General features: G+C 40.7%; 3 protein-coding genes across 4 annotated transcripts; 2 read left to right on the top strand and 1 right to left on the bottom strand.

Moving 5' to 3' along the window:
• Positions 1-910: 910 nt before the first annotated feature.
• pola2 (polymerase (DNA directed), alpha 2) lies at positions 911-7,108 on the top strand. Its single transcript, XM_085431132.1, has 18 exons — positions 911-1,285; positions 1,757-1,881; positions 1,989-2,077; positions 2,204-2,261; positions 2,495-2,604; positions 2,766-2,965; positions 3,079-3,167; positions 3,381-3,533; positions 3,891-3,953; positions 4,028-4,079; positions 4,163-4,281; positions 4,445-4,483; positions 4,948-5,021; positions 5,443-5,551; positions 5,721-5,827; positions 6,030-6,086; positions 6,169-6,295; positions 6,485-7,108. Exons 1-18 carry the CDS (start codon positions 1,201-1,203, stop codon positions 6,635-6,637), a joined length of 1,809 nt encoding a protein of 602 aa, XP_085287258.1. The 5' UTR covers positions 911-1,200; the 3' UTR covers positions 6,638-7,108.
• LOC146717797 (uncharacterized) lies at positions 6,847-12,332 on the bottom strand. Of its 2 annotated transcripts, XM_085431131.1 has the most exons (11): positions 12,193-12,332; positions 11,863-11,922; positions 11,640-11,790; positions 11,455-11,538; positions 9,956-10,016; positions 9,307-9,789; positions 9,084-9,210; positions 7,712-8,515; positions 7,497-7,637; positions 7,389-7,423; positions 6,847-7,312 (listed from the first exon to the last, which is right to left on the bottom strand). In XM_085431131.1, exons 1-11 carry the CDS (start codon positions 12,288-12,290, stop codon positions 7,215-7,217), a joined length of 2,142 nt encoding a protein of 713 aa, XP_085287257.1. In that variant the 5' UTR covers positions 12,291-12,332; the 3' UTR covers positions 6,847-7,214. The 2 variants fall into 2 exon arrangements, with proteins under 2 accessions (XP_085287257.1, XP_085287256.1); XM_085431130.1 differs by lacking the exon at positions 12,193-12,332 and having other exon boundaries at positions 11,863-12,059.
• Positions 12,333-13,232: 900 nt separating this feature from the next.
• Positions 13,233-17,130, top strand: zdhhc24 (zDHHC palmitoyltransferase 24). Its single transcript, XM_085431133.1, has 3 exons — positions 13,233-13,836; positions 14,609-14,886; positions 15,418-17,130. The coding sequence occupies exons 1-3, from the start codon at positions 13,532-13,534 to the stop codon at positions 15,708-15,710; spliced, it is 876 nt and encodes a 291-aa protein (XP_085287259.1). The 5' UTR covers positions 13,233-13,531; the 3' UTR covers positions 15,711-17,130.
• The last annotated feature ends 530 nt before the right edge of the window (positions 17,131-17,660 follow it).

Genomic DNA, 17,660 nt, shown 5'->3' on the forward strand with positions numbered 1-17,660 from the left:
ATAGAATTTGGTCACTATATTATCATTATCTGATATCATAGTCATATGAGCAACCTCAACAAGTAATACAATTTGAAATATTTTCTAAATTTGAAAAAACAACACATTAATGATCATATAATTAAGGTAAGGCTATACATCGGTAAGGATGCAATTTTGTGCATTCTTATCTGATGTATGCAGTTGTTTAGACCGCATTTGTTTCTAGAGTGCAAATGAGTCTTAATAGATATAAAAACAGACAATAGGTGTTATTGCAAAAATGAGTCTGTTTTGTGTAACCTGTTATTGCGTATCGTAACAAGTTCCTAATGTGTGGGTATGTGTGCATGGACAAAAAAATGTTAGTGTGTAGCAGTGTTTATGGGTGTGACAGGTTGTTGTTTTTGCACTGATGATGCACTTTGTAAGGTGAGGGGGTAAAAAGTCCATGGGTTTAAAGAGTCGTTTTTGATACTGGTAGCCCTGTTCCTGCATCTGCTGATGTACATATCTTCAATCACTGACGGGCTGCTGCTGCTGATCTTCTGCAAGGACACAACTGCCCACTCCAGAGACTTTCTGCCAGCAGCAGAGCAGTATCATTAACACACACTGCACACCTGTAAAAAGATCTGAGAATTGTGTTACCCAGACCAGTGCTATCCAATAGTTAAACACACATATGTTATCCAGTGATTCCCAGACAACCATGGAGCAGACAACCAGATGATTAAATAAGTATAAATAGATAGCTTGTTGCCACTTGTCTGACCATTATTCAGATAGAATTCTTGCGTCCTTTGCTTTTAATTGTTATTGGATGATTAAACTGTGGGGCGTTTTCGTTTTTCTGCTTCTGAAGTGGGACACTGAAAAAGTTTGAAAAAAATCTAAGTTACCAGGACAGGCTTTTATTTTTGTGGGACCGCCAACTTCCGTTTATTACTGTTACGAATGTGACGTACATTCCGGCCGCCAACACGAACAGCGCTTTTTCGCGGTAAAATGAAACAGGCATCAGGTTGACCATTATTATTTAGTTTCTGCTGTCTAACAGCGAACCGCCTGTAGGTAGTATTTAGAAGCCGTGTAGTTAAAACAAAACTAGGGTCGGCGGCATTGTCGCGAAGTAAGAGTAAAGCTAACGTTAGCAGCTATCATCACAACATTGGAGCTTTTGACGTTTTCCACAACGTAGTAACTGTGTATCATAAAACCATGTCGCTAGTAACTACAGAGAGCTTAAAGACTGAGCTGGAAATATTCGATATACCCTATCAAGATGATTCCGTCCTCGACAAAAGTAAGTTGCTAACTAAGATGACCGTTTTTCTCATATGGATTGAAGCTTTACACGGGAGAGTGTGTTAGCAAAGAAGCTAAGTGCATTATCACTGTAATCATCGAGGACTCTACCGTACCCAGGATAGCAGTAATGTAGTGTTGTGACATGTTTAAGCTGTTGTCATCAGTCATAATATTTATATACCCATGTGCATGCGATTTTGTTAGTTAAAGCTTTTGACTAAAATAGCATTTTTCTTCTTGATAACTTACTTTCAAAGTCAAGTAAATTAGAAATCTGCTTTTTTTGTTTTGATTTCATTGATACGTCTTTTATAATTACTAAGCCATTTTTAAAGATCAGGAACAGTAATTATTCACTGCAAGTTGTGTCCCACAAAATTAATTCACATTGTACTTGCATCTAATATTTTCTCAGACACTCAGATTAAATCCTAGGTTGTTTTCCCTCATATCTCCTCCATTTCAGTGGTGGAGCAGTGTATTTGTAACAGACTGCAGGCACAAGAGATACTGCATGAGTGGGTTGCCTATAGCGCCACAAAACAAGGCGTGAAGCTCACCACGGACACTCTGGAGCAGTTTGAACATGAGGTAACAGGACCACAGATTTTAATATGCATTACAAATTACTTATTAAATATGCAACAACTTAGTCATTCTCTGCTCCTTATAAATGCAGCATGTTTGTCATCTTACAGGTTTTGAACAAGAGGATCAAATCCAGAAAAACCTCCCGAAAGGAAGAAGCAGCCAGTAGAATGAGAGACATTAGCATGATTGATGATTTGTATCCTTCACACTGATGCTTGAGCATAAAGACCCGTCTATCTGCACTGCCTGGAGTCACGTGTTTTCTTTGATTTGTGTCTGCTAATGTTGCTGTTGAGTCATAGACTTTGACAAAATGAATCAGAATAAAAGCTGAGGAAGAGGAGGAGGATCTCTTAGATTCTTACTCTACTCCTGCTAAGGTAACCAAACACTTCTTGCTTGTCAGCAGCAGAGCGTTATCTAATCTGAACAAAAGAAATAAAGTTTCGTAACTTTTAAAAAAAATGTATCCATTTATGCTTTAGGTTTTTTTTTGTTGATCTGCCTTTAAAAGCTAAGATAAGCTAGATGTAACTCGTGGGTCTCCCGCAGAGTGAGTTTGAGTCTATGTAGACAGACAAGATCCTAACTGTGTTTGTTCCTGTCGGTACAGGGCTCTCAGAAACGACCTCTGACGACACCAGAGCGTCCTCATTCAAAGAGAACTGCAGCTCTGATGGCCAGCCCGAGCATACTGCTGTCTCCAGCCAGCTTCTCTCCCAAGTACTCTCCACCCCATGCTGCTCTGATTATTTTTGAAAACGTGAAAATTATGCTCTCTGGTTGTGTTAAAGTTTAAAAAGAAAGCTTTTTTTTAAAAGATAAACCTTTGTATTTGCATCACTGTCACTTTAAGTGACCTTCTCCCCTTATCTCTTTGGAAGTGCGACACCCTCACAGAAGTACAGCCAGCGGGGAGGAAAGGGAGAGGTGGTGGCCACGTTTGGGGCTGTGCAGGGCACCCGTTGGGTGGGCAGGAAAGATCCAGGTGCAGGTGTCCAAGTTGAGATATTGGAAGGACCGGAAGATTCCCTTAACAGCAGCTACAAATACATGTTCCAGAGGCTGCGAGATGTTCGAAACGGTACATAGCTGCACACACTTGATTAAAGATTTCCTGTATGTTTGGGTGTAAAATCACTAAATAAATATACCCCAGAACATTTGGATAATATTTTTTTTCTGGGTCTTTCCCAGTGTTGACAGAGAAGATTGAGGAGCTAGGAGAAGGACTCAGGACTCACTTCAGCATTGAGGAGTTCTCCCCCGTCTCTCTGCCTGCCCAGGTACAGAAGAGATGACACCTGTGGAAAACTTTTAAATTAAAGATTCATCCCCACTGCTTAAACAATAAATTATTAAATTGCTATAAAATGTTACGTTACATCACTGAATTGTTTTCTCTTAAAATCATATATATTGAGGAGTAAAATCAAACCTGCTTATTTGTTTGATTAAAAGTTAACTTCTTTCTTGGGTTTGCGTCTTCTTCCCTCCAGGACAGTATAACTGTGCTAGGACAGATTTGCTGTGACAGTAATGGCAAACTGAATGCACAGTCAGTCCTGCTAGAGGCTGGACCAGAACAAGGCGGTCAGCAAGTACCTGTTGACCTATCGGAGCTTAAAGAGTATTCCCTTTTTCCTGGTCAGGTGAGCTGAATGAAATCGCTTACTTTGACAGATGAAACTAGAAATGGGTATGCCAGTGAGGTCCTTCCTAATGACCAGTCGGTGGTTTCTCCTTTGCCTGTGCACTGAGCTTATGTGCAGCAGGTTATATGGCCACCAAGAGTAACAGAGCATGCCAAGGACATGGGCTTGAGACTGACCCGGTGTCTGACCGAGAGCTCTGACAGTTTTTCCCCCTCATAAAAATAAACTTTCAGAATTATAGGAAACCTTTTATCAGCAGAAGCATGTAGCTTTGTTTTTGCAGCTCTTTCCAACAAACCCACATGTAAGAAAACACTTATCTAAATGCTCCTGTTCTGTTTTTTTTTTTTTTAGGTGGTGGTGATGGAGGGTATGAACACTACAGGAAGAAAACTGGTGGCTTCCAAATTCTATGAGGTCGGTTCTAAGTTGTTGGCTTTAACACTTTTCGCCTGTTTGTGAAAACTCTTGTAACGTTGTTGTGCTTTTAGGCTGTTCCTCTGCCGTTCTACAGTTCTGACATGAAAATGGAGACAGATGAGGGTAAGATCTGTCTGATCAATTTTTCAGATTTAGCTTGAACTTAAAGCCATCTTCTTACACTCCACACTCTTCATTTGTTGCAGAGCCACTGAATGTACTGGTGGCCTGTGGACCGTACGCTCCCTCTGACAGTCTGACCTTTGACCCCCTGGTGGACTTAATCAATGTTATTGTCAGGGATCGTCCTGATGTCTGCCTGCTGGTACAGTCTCCCTTGTTGTTCCATCATAAAACAGACACTATCCATGACAGAATTTCCACTAAAGCTCACATACACACTGTCAGGAGTGTATCTATGAGGGAGACAGTCCTCCCATGACTCTGTGTTTTGTCTGGTTTTCCTATTTCTTGTTTCTCTTCCACAGCTGGGCCCATTTGTGGATTCCAAACATGAACAGATTGAGGTCAGTGGGACAGAGACCGTGTTTTTCTTGTTTTTGAGTGTGCACAGCGCACGGGGGAACCTTTCGCGTGCATTTTTGCACAAGTCAAAATGCTTTAAAAGGGATATGTGTGTAGACAAAAACTAATAGGTATCACTTGCTGAATAAATCTTCTGTGTTATCCTTCAAGATATAACACTTAACCCACAAATAAGACGATTAGTTTCAGTGTTATTGGGTCTGGAAATAAAAAGCATACCACTGGATTGACCACAATAACAGATCAATGAAACTGACAGGTGCAGTATAGCAATCACAGAAAGTTTTTTGTTTTTTTTCATCATAAAATACCGTCTACTCGTACACGTTTTGCATAGAAGGATCTAATTTGAGCTTCTATATCCAAATTTGCAGTGTGAATTCATTTTAATCAACATGTTTGTTTGTTTTTCTTTCTTTGTCATCTCCATGTGTTTCTTAAATAGAAAGCCCAGGTGACTGAGACTTTTGAGAACATTTTCACCAGATGCATTGAAAGCATTGTGGATGGGACCAGAAGGTATGTGTTGTCTAATCAAAGCTCAGAGTCAGACAGCTATGCATGTGACTTCCTTTGTGATGTTAAATTCAGGATCCATGTGTGACCTTTTCTGCAATTTTCCGAAAGTTACAGTTTTTTTCGCTTTTGTTTTAAATCTGTGCCTTAAGGACATTATAGCTGCAACCCCGTCTGAAACCCTGCGACTTAACCTGCTTGCAACTGCACATGAAATTTGTCTTTCTTGTTAATTACATATATGTCTGCATAAACTATGTCATCACATTATACAAGTAAGTTAAGACAGAGGTCAGTCACACTGTAACGATTCGAGGTTTGTTTGTTCGTTTGGTTGTTTTTTTAAACTGTGCTTTCCTCCTGTTCAAATCAGATTTTCTTTACCACAATGAAGCCTCGTATTTTCTCGTTTTCTTTAATCCAGTGTTGGCTGTCAGCTGGTGTTTGTGCCTTCTCAGAGAGACATCCACCACCATTTCATCTACCCACAGCCTCCGTTCAGCCTGCCCCACCCCAGCAAAGAACAGACCCAGGTTAGACACTGTTGTTGCGTGCTGATGAGCACATGCAGCAGATTTCTGAGCACTCGTGGCAAACCTTATTTTAATAGTGTAGCATTGTTTGTCTTTAATATGGTTTTCAGTCCCGGAGATGTCATGCGTAAGTGTCAGGTTATATAATGTTTGTCTTCATGCTTTGCAGCGTGTCACCCTGGTCCCTGACCCCTGCACCCTTCTGATTGACGGGGTGACTATTGGCTTGACATCAACTGACATCCTCATCCACATGGGTGCAGAGGAAATCAGCTGGTGAGTGAGGCTGTTTTCTAATTTGCACCAAATTCTGACATCAAGGTGGCAGATCAGAAACACCAAAGTGAGTTACTGACCTACATTTTTATGCAGATTTATAAAGAACAGGGCTGACCGTTTTCTTAAATTATTCACATGATCATATTTTCCAATGAAGGTCATCGGTGTACATAGTTGAAATTGATGTTTTGCATTGCAGTGGAACCGGCTCAGACAAATTCTCACGTATACTGAAGCACATGCTCACACAGCGGAGGTAAATCCTGAAGGAGTTCAGATCTATTTATTTATTTGAGATCACGTATTATTAGTGATCGTGTCCATGTTCTCATGTCCAGTTACTACCCACTGTATCCGCCTGCGGACGAGGTAAATATGGATTATGAGAAGTTCCAGAGTTTCGGCCAAATGCCGCTCACCCCCGACATCCTTGTTGTTCCCTCTGAAATGCGCTACTTTGTAAAGGTAAACAACTCGTCTTCCCCTTGACATCCTATATATACACATTTATTGAGGTAATTGATTGCAGGATCATCAGTTATTGCATTAATAATATAAAGTAAAACATGTTTTTGGTTTTTTTTAAACACGTGACTATTTTTTTTTTTAGTTTTTACGAGTGTTATGTCATCTAAAATCTCCTCCCATCTTCAGGACGTGGTCGGCTGTGTGTGTGTCAACCCTGGACGGCTGACCAAAGGCCAGGTGGGCGGGACGTACGGGCGGCTGCTCATCCAGCGCAGTCCTCAGTCAGAAGACGGGAAGAGGGTGAGCCCATGTTTGACTGCTCAGGTGGTGAAAATCTAACAAGAGTGCAGACTTTCACTTCTAATTGTCACCAGAAATGAGCTGGTTTAACCAGGACCAGCTGTGCTACAGGCATGCTGCTGGAAAACCATTTCAAATTATTTTGTATATTGGTTTATTTTTATACCTTGAACATGTTGAAGTGTACTGTGCTCATAACTGATGGGTTATCAGTCAAATACAGCAGCAATAATTTCTTTTTCAACAAATTATTGTTGCCCTTTGTACAGCTTTTGTAACATTGTGTCTCTTCCACTTAAGTTTTATTGTTGTCCAGATTTTTTATCTTCCTGTGTCTCTAACAGGAGGAAAAAGTAACACGCTGAAAAATCCTGTTGCTTTTGCAGCTCAAAATGAAAATAATTTTGTGTTTGCAGGGAAGCCTGAGTACAGTCTGTATTCCAGTTTAAGATTGTAACATTCAAAAATGTCTTTAATTAAAACAAGAAGAAATAAAACAGTTATTAAATAGCCTGTTGTTTCTGTTTTTAATGTATTATTATAAAACTAATTATAATACTCTGCAGTACTTTATTTTGAATGTGGTTTGTCTCTTTTAACTTGCACAGCAGTACATTTAGTCATAAAAATGATCAAACTCATCAGAGTCATTTGGGTCCTCCGTCTTCGGCTTGTCGTGCTCCACTTGAAAAATTCCCATGTTGTGAAAACTCGCTGGAAAATAAATTGAGCATAAATCAGAAGTCCTGCAGCCTTTCTAATGTTACTGTAAAGACTGGTTATACTGTACCTTTGGGCTTCTCTTCACCTCTCAGATACTTTTCTCTACAAGGTAAAAGAAAAGTAAGAGGCACGTTTCACATTGTAATTTAAGTCAGTCAGTTAAAAGAGTACTTACTTTTGCTGAGTTTCTTCTTGAGGCGCAAGAAGGTTCTCAATATCCTCTTCATCACTGACTTCGTTTGAGTCGTCATTATCAGATCCTGTTTTACCCTCTTCCTGTTCCTGAGCTGCCTCCTCGGTTATAATCTGTGTAGATCTAAAAACAGGATTACATTCGATTTTTTTTGTGATGATGTCTGTGAGGAATATTTCAATCCTTCATCGTCTTACCTCTTTTCTTGTGGTGTGACGATGCAGTCGTCTGAATCTATCTGATCTTCCTCACTCCCGTGTTCCTCTTCGCTTTCGTCATCCTCCTGTTGATTCAAGTCCTCATCCTCTTCTTCTTCACTGCCTTCACTTCCATCCTCTTCGTCCTGAGAGGAGGCAGCACCCTGTTTTCTGTTCTCAGTGCCTTCGTTCTTCAGCCTGATTGACTGTTCTTCACCTCCCTGTTCCTCCATTTCATCACCTGTAGATGTCTCTGCTTCCTCTGTTGCGTCCTTGGCAGAAGCACCATCACCTTGTTTGGTATCACTGTCATCTTGTTCTTTATCTGTTTGACTCTTCTCTTTTTCTTCACCGTCTTCTTTAGCTTCCAGGTTTTCCTCTGTCTTACCTTTAACTTTTTCTCCTGTGCTGCTTTGCTCAGCACTGCTACTGTCCTGCTCTTCTACTTCACTGACATCATCGTTTTTATTCTTTGCACTGCCACTTTCTGATTCCTTCTCCCGCTGGGATCCTGACTCTTTGCATCTGTTTGTTTTCTCTTCATGATTTTGATTCCCTGCTTTTTCACCCTCGTATGCCTCATTCAAACTTCCTGACTCCTCACCAGTGTCCTGACTCTCTGAGTCACCTCCCTTACTCGCAGTCCTTTCCTCTGCCTCCTGAAATCCTGGTGATTGAACAGAAAGCTCCCCACTTCTCCTTCTCCTACTGCTCCTCAGGCTTTTCTCTGAGGAGGCATTGCTTTCTGAACTTTGGGCCACTTTAACTGAGTGAATGTGAATGGCACTCGAATTCCTAGAAAACCTAAAAGATGGAAGAATGGATGAATGAATTTGCCAGTCTAAAACAGTAATAAGTATTAAGAAATAAAGCAAGAGGAGAAGACTTGTTTCTGATCTTTTGTGACCTCCTCTACAGCATGTGCCGTTTAACTAATACATATTTTTTAAAACTTAAAAGTTAATTTATATAAAATTAGGAGGTAACAAGAACGTGATGTTTTCTATAAAATGTGGTTTAGTGCTAAGTTGTTAGTGTGACTGCCACACGCCTTTAAATACTATCCCCAGCTTCATGTCCAGCCAGTTTGACCTTTACTGTCATTCCTGTGCTCTCTTTTCCTGCAGCTTCTGTCTGTGCTGTGATCAAAGGCAAGTAATTGCACCAGAAAGATTAGGACACACATAAATCAACTACATTTTTTTTTTTAAAGGAGACAGGAATGCGCCTATAAATTGAGGGGGGTATTGATGAAGGGTATTCAGAACACATTTAGCAGACTGGTGCAGCATGAAGGGAAGAAACTAAGGGGAGATGATACATCAGTGGGATCCAATGAATTCAAAGTCACATCTACAAGAATGCTGCTTACTCCTGAGGGCTGCATCTCTCTCTGTCTGAAGAGACATGCTGTTTTCTTCCTCCCTTCTCCTTCCCCGCCTTTTTGCTGGAATCCTTGCCACTCTCACTGCTCTCACTGTGACTGCTGGACAGACGGACTAGATACAGAATGTACGAACACAAAACAAGTCCACACACATGCTGAATACGCACAAAGACTCGTGTAAGAAAAGTATTTATTTTTGTGTATTCACCTGGTTTAACGTCTAACTCGTGGGACGAACGACTGCTGCTGCTTCTGATGCTCCTCTCCCTCTGTGAGCTCAGCACTCTGCTCATTTTATCCTCCTCTCCCACAGTCTGCGAAACCCTTGAGTCACGTAAAGGCTCCTCCATATAAAGCTGGCCCCACAGGGCCTCGGAGTATGATGGAGTTCCAGTTGCACCAGCAGGCTGGTACCAGGGGTAGTCAGGCTGTAGGGAAGCCCTGCCTTGTAGATCCTGCCTGTGCCAGGGATGATGGTACTGTCCGGGTGCGGAGGCGGGATAGTAAAGCGGATATGGGTGAGGAATGATGGGTGGAACTCTGGTAGGAAATCTGGTAGGAAATCTGGCTATCTGGGATTGACTGCAGCTCAACCAGGAGGACTGCGTGTGGGGAAGATGGGAGGAGCCATCTTGGTTGTAGTCAGAGTAACCTTGAGGTGTAGCAGTTTTTTGTGGCTCCGTGGGTGGACCTGAAAACAAGGATACATGTTCGACTGGTGTTTGTCACACTAACTTTAAATAAAATATTTGAACACCTCAATCTTCAAGATAACACATGAGACCAGATTATTACCACTAAACCATAAATGTGATCTAGTCATTTCCTAAAGTGAGCCCCACAGCATAAAGACTTACCTGCAGAAGATTTCATCACGTCCGTGTTCTTTAAACATGACTTCAAATAGTCGTCCATTTTCTGTTGAAGAAACAGTTTCTTTAATACACTGTCAGAAAGACATGGCATCAGTTGTAAATAAAGAAAAATGACTTTGGATTTTGGAACATGGATATTCTTAATCTCCTTGCATTTGTCATTTTGAGGTGAGAGGAAGTGGAAACATTGAAAGTGCTATCAAATACAGCTGTGATCAGAAATATACATACACTTATGATGGACATGAATGTTACTGTCATTTTGATTGTTTCATGATTTCTTTGAACTGTTGGGTGGAATGATTGTAAAGCATACATATTTAATGACTTTAAAAAAAACAAGAATTGGGTGCACAAATTTGCACGCCCCCACTAACACATGGTTAGATGAACCAGCAATCAACAAGCTTTTGGCATAATTATGGTTGGATATTTGACCCCTCCTCTTTGCTGAATTGGTAGAGTTCATTTCAATTGGTTGGTTCCTGGCATTGACTCAACTTTCAAGCATCCATGCATTTTCAATAGGGTTGAGGTCCAGCTTTGGGAAGGCCATTCCAGAAGCTTAATGTTAGCTGGCCTTATCCATTCCATTCCATGCTTTACAACAGTTTTCTTCAGTTTGAAAGCCTCATCTTTACTCCTCCAAACACACCTGTTGTCATTGCCGACATAAATCGATCTTTGTCTTGTCTGACTATAAAACCTTGGTGTTTGACTTTTCTGTGTAGGGAGCTGCAAATTTTAGTCGGGCTTGAAGTTGTTGATTTAGTAGCAGTGGCTTCTTTCTTGGTCGGCACCCTCTCAGTCTATGGGAATGTAAAATTAGCTTAACTGTGGACAGTGACGCTGGTGTACCGGCAGCTTTCCAGTTCATGAAAGGCTTGAGCCTTTGTGGTTCCTGGATTGTTCCTGAATATCTCAGCAAAGTGAATAAATCTGAATAAATTGAGTTAAATATAACTAATTAAACTGATTATCCTGGTCCTGGAATCTACAGTTATTTAGAAATGGTTCCAATAGACCTTCCCAAAAAGTAAATCTACAGCTCTCCCTCTTAGATCTTCCCAAAGTTCCTTGGACTTTCCCATTGTTCATTGAGTCTAGTGAGTCCTTTTTCATGCAGGCAAAGAGAAGCTACCAAATGTGGTCAATTGTGTTAAAAGACTTTGTAGAAGCTTCAGCATCATTAAAATTAAAACGTGTGTACGTATAATTTTGACCCTGTGTGGATTAGAAAAGATCTAAAATAAATTCTAACTTGTACACCCAATTATTTAGCGTCATTATTAAAGATGTATGCTGTACAATCATTCTACCTTGGAAAAAAATAATAATTAAAAGCCCAGAATTACATTCATGCCAACGAGAGTGTATGTAAACACAACTGCAAGTAAGGCAGCAAATACAAACCAGCTCTACATTTTGACCAGACACTTTAACTTTGTGAATAATCAGCTCATGCTGTGCATTACTTGTACCTTCTTCTGAGCTGCCTGTCTCTTCTCCTTAAGTTGCTGCTTCCAGCGGGGGGAGTTCTCCTCCAGGTATCTCTCATACTCCATCTGCAGGGGTCAAAGCAATAGTTTATTTTAAGAGCTTCACGAGGAAAGAATAGATTTCTTCCAGTGTGTTTAATGGGTCTGTTTTCTGCACATCTACACACCCGAATCACTTTCATGGCAGCATTGCGGGCCAACATCCCTTTCAGTGTGTCCTGGGCCTTCTCAAACTGCTGCAGCAGCTGCCTGTTTTGTTGCTGGGCTATGTGCTCGCTTTCCTTCAGCTCCTGCCAGCGTTGCTGCAGGTGCATCACTCTTGAATAGGACACACACATAAAAACTTGGAGTTTAAAAAACACTTACTGAGAAAGCATCTCGCTAACTTACAGATGATCCTGAGTGTGAAGAGCTGAAGGGTCATCTTGCAACAACACCAGCTTGTTAACACTGTAAGAGAAAGAGGTCATGAAGCAGCAGGATGGTCATCTAAGCCACACACACACACTTTCCATCTACATACAGCCCATTTTTCCAGAAGACATGGCAGCATCTGCTTCTTAGACTTGCCAATAAAACTAGTCTTGACTGTGAACATTACTTTTCATATAAAAACTGCATACACACTTAAATTATGTCACATTTTAAGAGTTTAAAAGATTTTAAAGACAAAATCATCCACCATTCTCTGCAAATGTGGTACCATTTAGGTGGTCTAACCTCTTATTTCCACAGATTTGTCTTTCTTTGGTGAAAGTGTTTTTTTCTGAGCAGTTCAGACGCCCAAGAGACAGCAAATTTTCCTTTGGTGCAGCCATGACTGTGGGCTCTCAGTAGATGAGCAGATTACCAGGGATTAAAGGCTGTGTTTCAACAGGGGAGGGACCAAAGACATGCTGTCCAATCAACATATCGACATGCTAATGAGGTTAAACAGCAGCGAGGTCAACTTTATTGGTAAGTGGGTAACCAAGTTATTGGAACTTGTATTTATGCAAATGTGTGAGCCCTTAGTATAACATAATCAAAATGATTTTTATACCTAATATCTGGTATTTTGAGGGCATGTAGCAGGCATCAGTGGAATACCATCTATAATAATCTATGTGTAACGCTGAAGCTGCAAGAGGTGGAGGTGTGAAGGCTGATAAATTTAAATACCTGGGGTCAACCATCAAAACCAACGGAAACTGCGTAAGAGGTGAAGAAGACTGTACAGGCAAAGTGGGGTGGGCAGAGATGAGTGCCAGGGGTGATCTGGGACAGAAGGATAGCAGCAAGAGTGAAGGGTATGATGTACAAGATGACAGTGAGAGTGAGACACAGTTGAAAATGCTCAGATCTTCATTAGGAGCGACCAGGATGTACAGGATTAGAAATTAGTCTATCATTTCTATAATGAAAAATTCATGTGATACTTAGGGCCGAAGGTGAGCTTCTCTGACTTGGAGAAAATTTGATTCACCTTCAAACCAGAAGTAATAAAAAATATTTTTGCAGTTCTGTCGCAAAAAGTACACCTGCTACAAAACTGAACAGATTAACAAGAGGAGAAGCTGCTTTGTTTTCTCTCTTTCTTCAAAACAGGGTTGTGGTTGAAGCAAATTTACACCAAAATGGTGCCTGCTGACACACAGAAATACATTTTGGGACGTAAAAAAAAAAACGATACACACAGTTATATACAAATAAAGGGCTAAAGGCGAGTGATTTAGTCATGTTTTACCCATGGCAAGTTAGAGGTGGAACCAAAGTATATTGTTGCATTGCGGATATATTTTCATGTAACACCTACTAGCAGACGAGATTCCGTCCACAATCAGAGATCGTGCTTGTCAGTGAGGTTTTTAAACGGTACCATTTATTTTCTTACGCTACTGTAACTTTCCGGAAGACACGTAAGGCATTTTTTATTTCATGTGTTTGACTTTATCTCACGCGAGAGGCTAATTTAGATTGTTTTAGGCTAGTTAAACTAGCCAACGCTTACCGCTGTGCGTCGGCTAAAGCATTCCTTCCGCTTTCCGTATTCACTTTTAGGTGCAATTTCAAATAAAACATGACGAGTATAGCTAGTAAGGTGTTTTGCAGGGTGGAGAAGATGTGTCACTACCTCCCTGTGGTCCTTAACACGTTCCTGGTTTTCTCCATAACCGGAGAGGTGAGTTACCTGGTGTCGGTGGAGGCTCCGCTGGAGCCAGACCAGAAGAAGACTCAGTGGTCCTCTCGGTGGAAATTAATCCACTTGCTGGCCCAGTATTTCATGTTGGGGAACATCTGCTGGAACGCCCTGCTCTTCATGAAAACTAGTCCCAGCATCAAGGGAGTGTTCCTGGGAGGAGAAGTCCTCGGCCAAGGGTGGAGGTGAGGATTAAACAGCTGTAGAAATGAACATTTGATGCACAGCACATTGTATGTTTAATATTGCCACCTATCTACAGCTACCTGCTTTGTGCGCTTCGGGTTTGTTGTTGTTGTCGTCATGATTTGATAAGAATCTTGATTTAAATAATGTTCTGGGCAACTAATTTGTATTTTGTAACCTTCATAAAGCATCGAATCAGAAAAACTACTTCCTGTATGCTTCCCTATCCTGCCCAACATGAGGTATAAGCAAGGCAGAGGCAAGAATTCCTTGACATATTGTTTTAGGCTTTAAAGAGAGACAAGCTAGGAAAAACACTGAATCCTAACAGATTATTTGTGACTTAGATGTGAGATGAGATGTTTATGTTTGAGTGAAGTGATCAGATTAAATTTGCAGTAAATCTTTGCTTACAACTGTGCAATGCGATAAAAGGGGTGGGGGTGATTACATAACAAAATTTAGCATTGCATAACATGTACTGCATGTTAACAAGAAATATAACCTCTGCTGACAACTGAAACAGATTGTAGGTTTTCTAAAATCTGAAAAATGCGAGATCGGGAACCATAAATAATTAATTTAACGGCAGCAAAGAAGTGAGATTTTTGCTTTTTGCCAGATCTAAAGTTTGCTTCACACTTTATTCCAAAGCAGGTGTTCATTTGAATTATTAACGTGTGGCTCAACACAATCTTTATTTTTGATGCTCACAATAAAATAGATTTACTAATAACCATACATTAAAAAAAGTCTGTCTTTTATTCAAAGGTACTGTTACACATGTGAGACGCACACTCCTCCGCGCTGTTCCCACTGCTACGACTGCAAGGTGTGCGTGCTGCGGCGGGATCACCACTGCGTCTTTTTTGGCCAGTGCGTGGGCTTCCGCAATTACCGCTACTTCCTGAGCTGCTTGTTTTTCATGTGGTCGGGGCTCCTGTACGCCACCCTGATGAACGCAGAGGTCTTCATTGTCATCTTGAAGGAGGGTGTGACGGTACACAGCATCCTGCTGCTGCTCATACCCTGGATCATGCTTGTTTCAGGTACGATCTGGTTTGTCACAGCTGGAGCGTCTCATGCACATTATTACTGTGATACTAACTGTTTGACACTCTGTTTGAACTTATAGATGTTGCTAAATGAACATAATGTATTAAAACTGAAGGAAAGAGGATACTGTCATCTCTGCTTAAAGAAAAATTATCGTTATTGCTGTCTGATTTCGCTTGGTATTGGCTGATATTCCCACTGTTGACTGGTATCATTACTGATCACATATCTTAGTAACCACAAAAAAAAATCAGCTAAATGTCAATATCAGATCCAAATATACAGTTAGTTCATCTCCATTATTTTTACATCTCTGACTATTAAGATCTATGAAAAAATATTTAGAATTATTCAGAAATACATATTTTAGTTTGTATTTTAGAAACTCTACGGGTTAAGTAAAACTGATACTGTCCTCTTGCCTCTGGTTGATTGGTGATGAGATGAATCACAGACCTCAGTTTGCCTGGATTTGTAATCACTTGCTGTGATTTAATGTGTGCTGCTGTTCCTCGTCACCCCAGGCCAGGTCTCAGCACGTGCCTTTGCCTTCGCATTCATCGCAGACACATGCGTGGTGGGTTTCCTGCTGGTGTCTTCCTTCTTCTTCTTCCATCTCTACCTGCTGTTTCGTGGTCAGACCACCAGGGAGTGGTATTCCTCCCGCCGACCCTACAGCCTGGGACTCTTTGGCAACCTGCATCACACACTGGGCCTGCGTTGGTACATCTGCTGGCTCTGCCCTCTTATCCCCTCGCCACTGCCAGGAGACGGCATAAACTTCCAGGTCACAGGATCGCTGGAGCCCTCGCGGTAACAGGTGCTGGTCGGAGCGGACCGAGTGTCTTTACTTTAATGGTGGTGGTTAATGTTATCGGGAGCAGCAGGGGAACTCATCTTAGTTCAAGAAGAGGTAGCTTGGAGTGGGAAGAAAGTAGAATTGTCTGTGGCTGTGTAATGTATTGGTGGGTGTAACTCACTGCCAGTGTCTACTCTGTAGATTCTGTGCTGAGACAAAGAAATTAAGGGTCTTCTTTTGGTGGTACATTGATCTTAAATGGTAATCCGTACACTCAGCAAGGCTGGCCTCAGAAAATGAACACAGAAACTCGATGTGTTCATCTTGCAAGCGAGCACTGATAATACATGTTTGAAAATAGCACTGAAATAAGAATGTATTTTGACTGAACAACGTTCAGTTTTAATCCTTGTTGAGAAGCACTCACAATCTCTGACAGTGACGCCTCATGGGAGTGTTGATAATAGCTGCTTTCTTGGGTTTTCCCTACGCTGAGGCTGCCTAAATCCGAACGTTACACAAGTGTGGCTTACGCAGTTCCTGATTACTCCACTTGACTGTAAAATGCACAATCATTTGCCTCTATTTTGCTGTTGCTCTGAGGATGCTCCTGAGTTTATTAAACTGACCTTTTTAATTGGATTCTGCTGTGGCAGGTGGAACAGTGGGAGACACAAAGGAGCGGTCTTAATGTCTTCAGCACAACATTAATTTGAAATAAATAAAAGTAAACACTGAAATGGTGTGGAAAAAAGTGCAAAATATGACAGTTTACGTTTAGTGAATGCAGTATTTAAAATGTACATGCTTATGATGTGTGAACAGTTTTGCCTCCATGCTTGATATTTCATTAAGCAGCGTCTGTGTCCTCATTCTGTACCCTATACGTTACATACTGTATAGAAATCTTTAGAGCATCCTGTTTTTGCCTATAATTACCAGTTTTTGCATACAAACACATTCAAACTGTTATAATTGATGGCTATAGAGTCTTTCTTTTTTCACGAGGTATCCCTGTAACTGTTTACCTGTCTTGAGTGTACTTCATCCTGTCAAGTGCTTCAGTTCAGAATAATATGGAAGAATGCGAACATGTCAGTTTTAATTGATGCCAAATGAATTTCCTTTACCTCCATGTATTTTACTCCTTGGCAGCTTTTATTTTTCTTATTTTAATTCTTCTGGCCTAAGTGTATTGGAAAAATTACAAGCCTTTTTTGTTTGTTTGTACTGGTCACTAAATTTTATATTATTATTCTTTACAACTGTTGTTAGTTCCTTGCCAAAAGATATCATTTTGTTTGGTTGATTATTGGGTGTTTTGCCTTTTAAAGGTGTTTGCTTGAAGGGATATACCACTGAGAAATGTTTAATTTTAATATTATTCTATTTTTGTTAAAGTTGTGCTGAAATAATTAAATTTTGGGTTTCAAAAGTTTTAACTTTTTCTAATTTGCATCACTTTAAACTGCAATTGTTGTCATATTTGACTAATAAAAATAATTCTTATTCCAAAATTCCAAATAGATCAGTGGTTCTTAACCTGGGTTCGATCGAACCCTAGGGGTTCGGTGAGTCGGTCTCAGGGGTTCGGCAGAGCCTCCACCATGACATGCACGGCTCATTTTGTGCACCAATAAAAACATATCTATGTCTTGAATTTGAATTTATTTTTTTTTCACTAAAGAGGGGTTCAGTGAATGCGCATATGAAACTGGTGGGGTTCGGTACCTCCAACAAGGTTAAGAACCACTGAAATAGATCCTGTTCAAATAGGGAACAATTATAAAAACAATTATAAAAATCACCAAAAGATAAAATCTTCACCATACTGGCAGCAACAGTATGGCAGTGTACTTATGTATGTCGAGATGGAAAAGGGGAAGAAAGGTGATTTAAGTAACTGAACATAGGCCAATCCATCTGGCACCAACAACAAAGCTGAGTTTCAGAAACTGCTGATCCCCT

The sequence above is a fragment of the Copadichromis virginalis genome, linkage group LG2, assembly GCF_057382275.1.
Source record: "Copadichromis virginalis isolate Kocher_CV1m ecotype Utaka linkage group LG2, C_Virginalis_male_GT1.1, whole genome shotgun sequence".
In the NCBI taxonomy this organism is placed as follows: domain Eukaryota; kingdom Metazoa; phylum Chordata; class Actinopteri; order Cichliformes; family Cichlidae; genus Copadichromis; species Copadichromis virginalis.

Excerpts from the sequence above, each read along its gene's own strand:
- pola2 (XM_085431132.1), top strand. The coding sequence starts at position 1,201 with ATGTCGCTAGTAACTACAGAGAGCTTAAAGACTGAGCTGGAAATATTC. Across the intron at positions 1,882-1,988 it reads TGGAGCAGTTTGAACATGAG|GTTTTGAACAAGAGGATCAA; the intron begins GTAACAGGACCA and ends GTCATCTTACAG. Across the intron at positions 4,282-4,444 it reads GTCCTGATGTCTGCCTGCTG|CTGGGCCCATTTGTGGATTC; the intron begins GTACAGTCTCCC and ends TCTCTTCCACAG.
- LOC146717797 (XM_085431131.1), bottom strand. The coding sequence starts at position 12,290 with ATGGCTGCACCAAAGGAAAATTTGCTGTCTCTTGGGCGTCTGAACTGC. Across the intron at positions 11,923-12,192 it reads CAAATCTGTGGAAATAAGAG|TGTTAACAAGCTGGTGTTGT; the intron begins GTTAGACCACCT and ends TTTCTCTTACAG. Across the intron at positions 9,211-9,306 it reads CGAGTTAGACGTTAAACCAG|TCCGTCTGTCCAGCAGTCAC; the intron begins GTGAATACACAA and ends TTCTGTATCTAG.
- zdhhc24 (XM_085431133.1), top strand. The coding sequence starts at position 13,532 with ATGACGAGTATAGCTAGTAAGGTGTTTTGCAGGGTGGAGAAGATGTGT. Across the intron at positions 13,837-14,608 it reads GTCCTCGGCCAAGGGTGGAG|GTACTGTTACACATGTGAGA; the intron begins GTGAGGATTAAA and ends TTTTATTCAAAG. Across the intron at positions 14,887-15,417 it reads CTGGATCATGCTTGTTTCAG|GCCAGGTCTCAGCACGTGCC; the intron begins GTACGATCTGGT and ends TCGTCACCCCAG.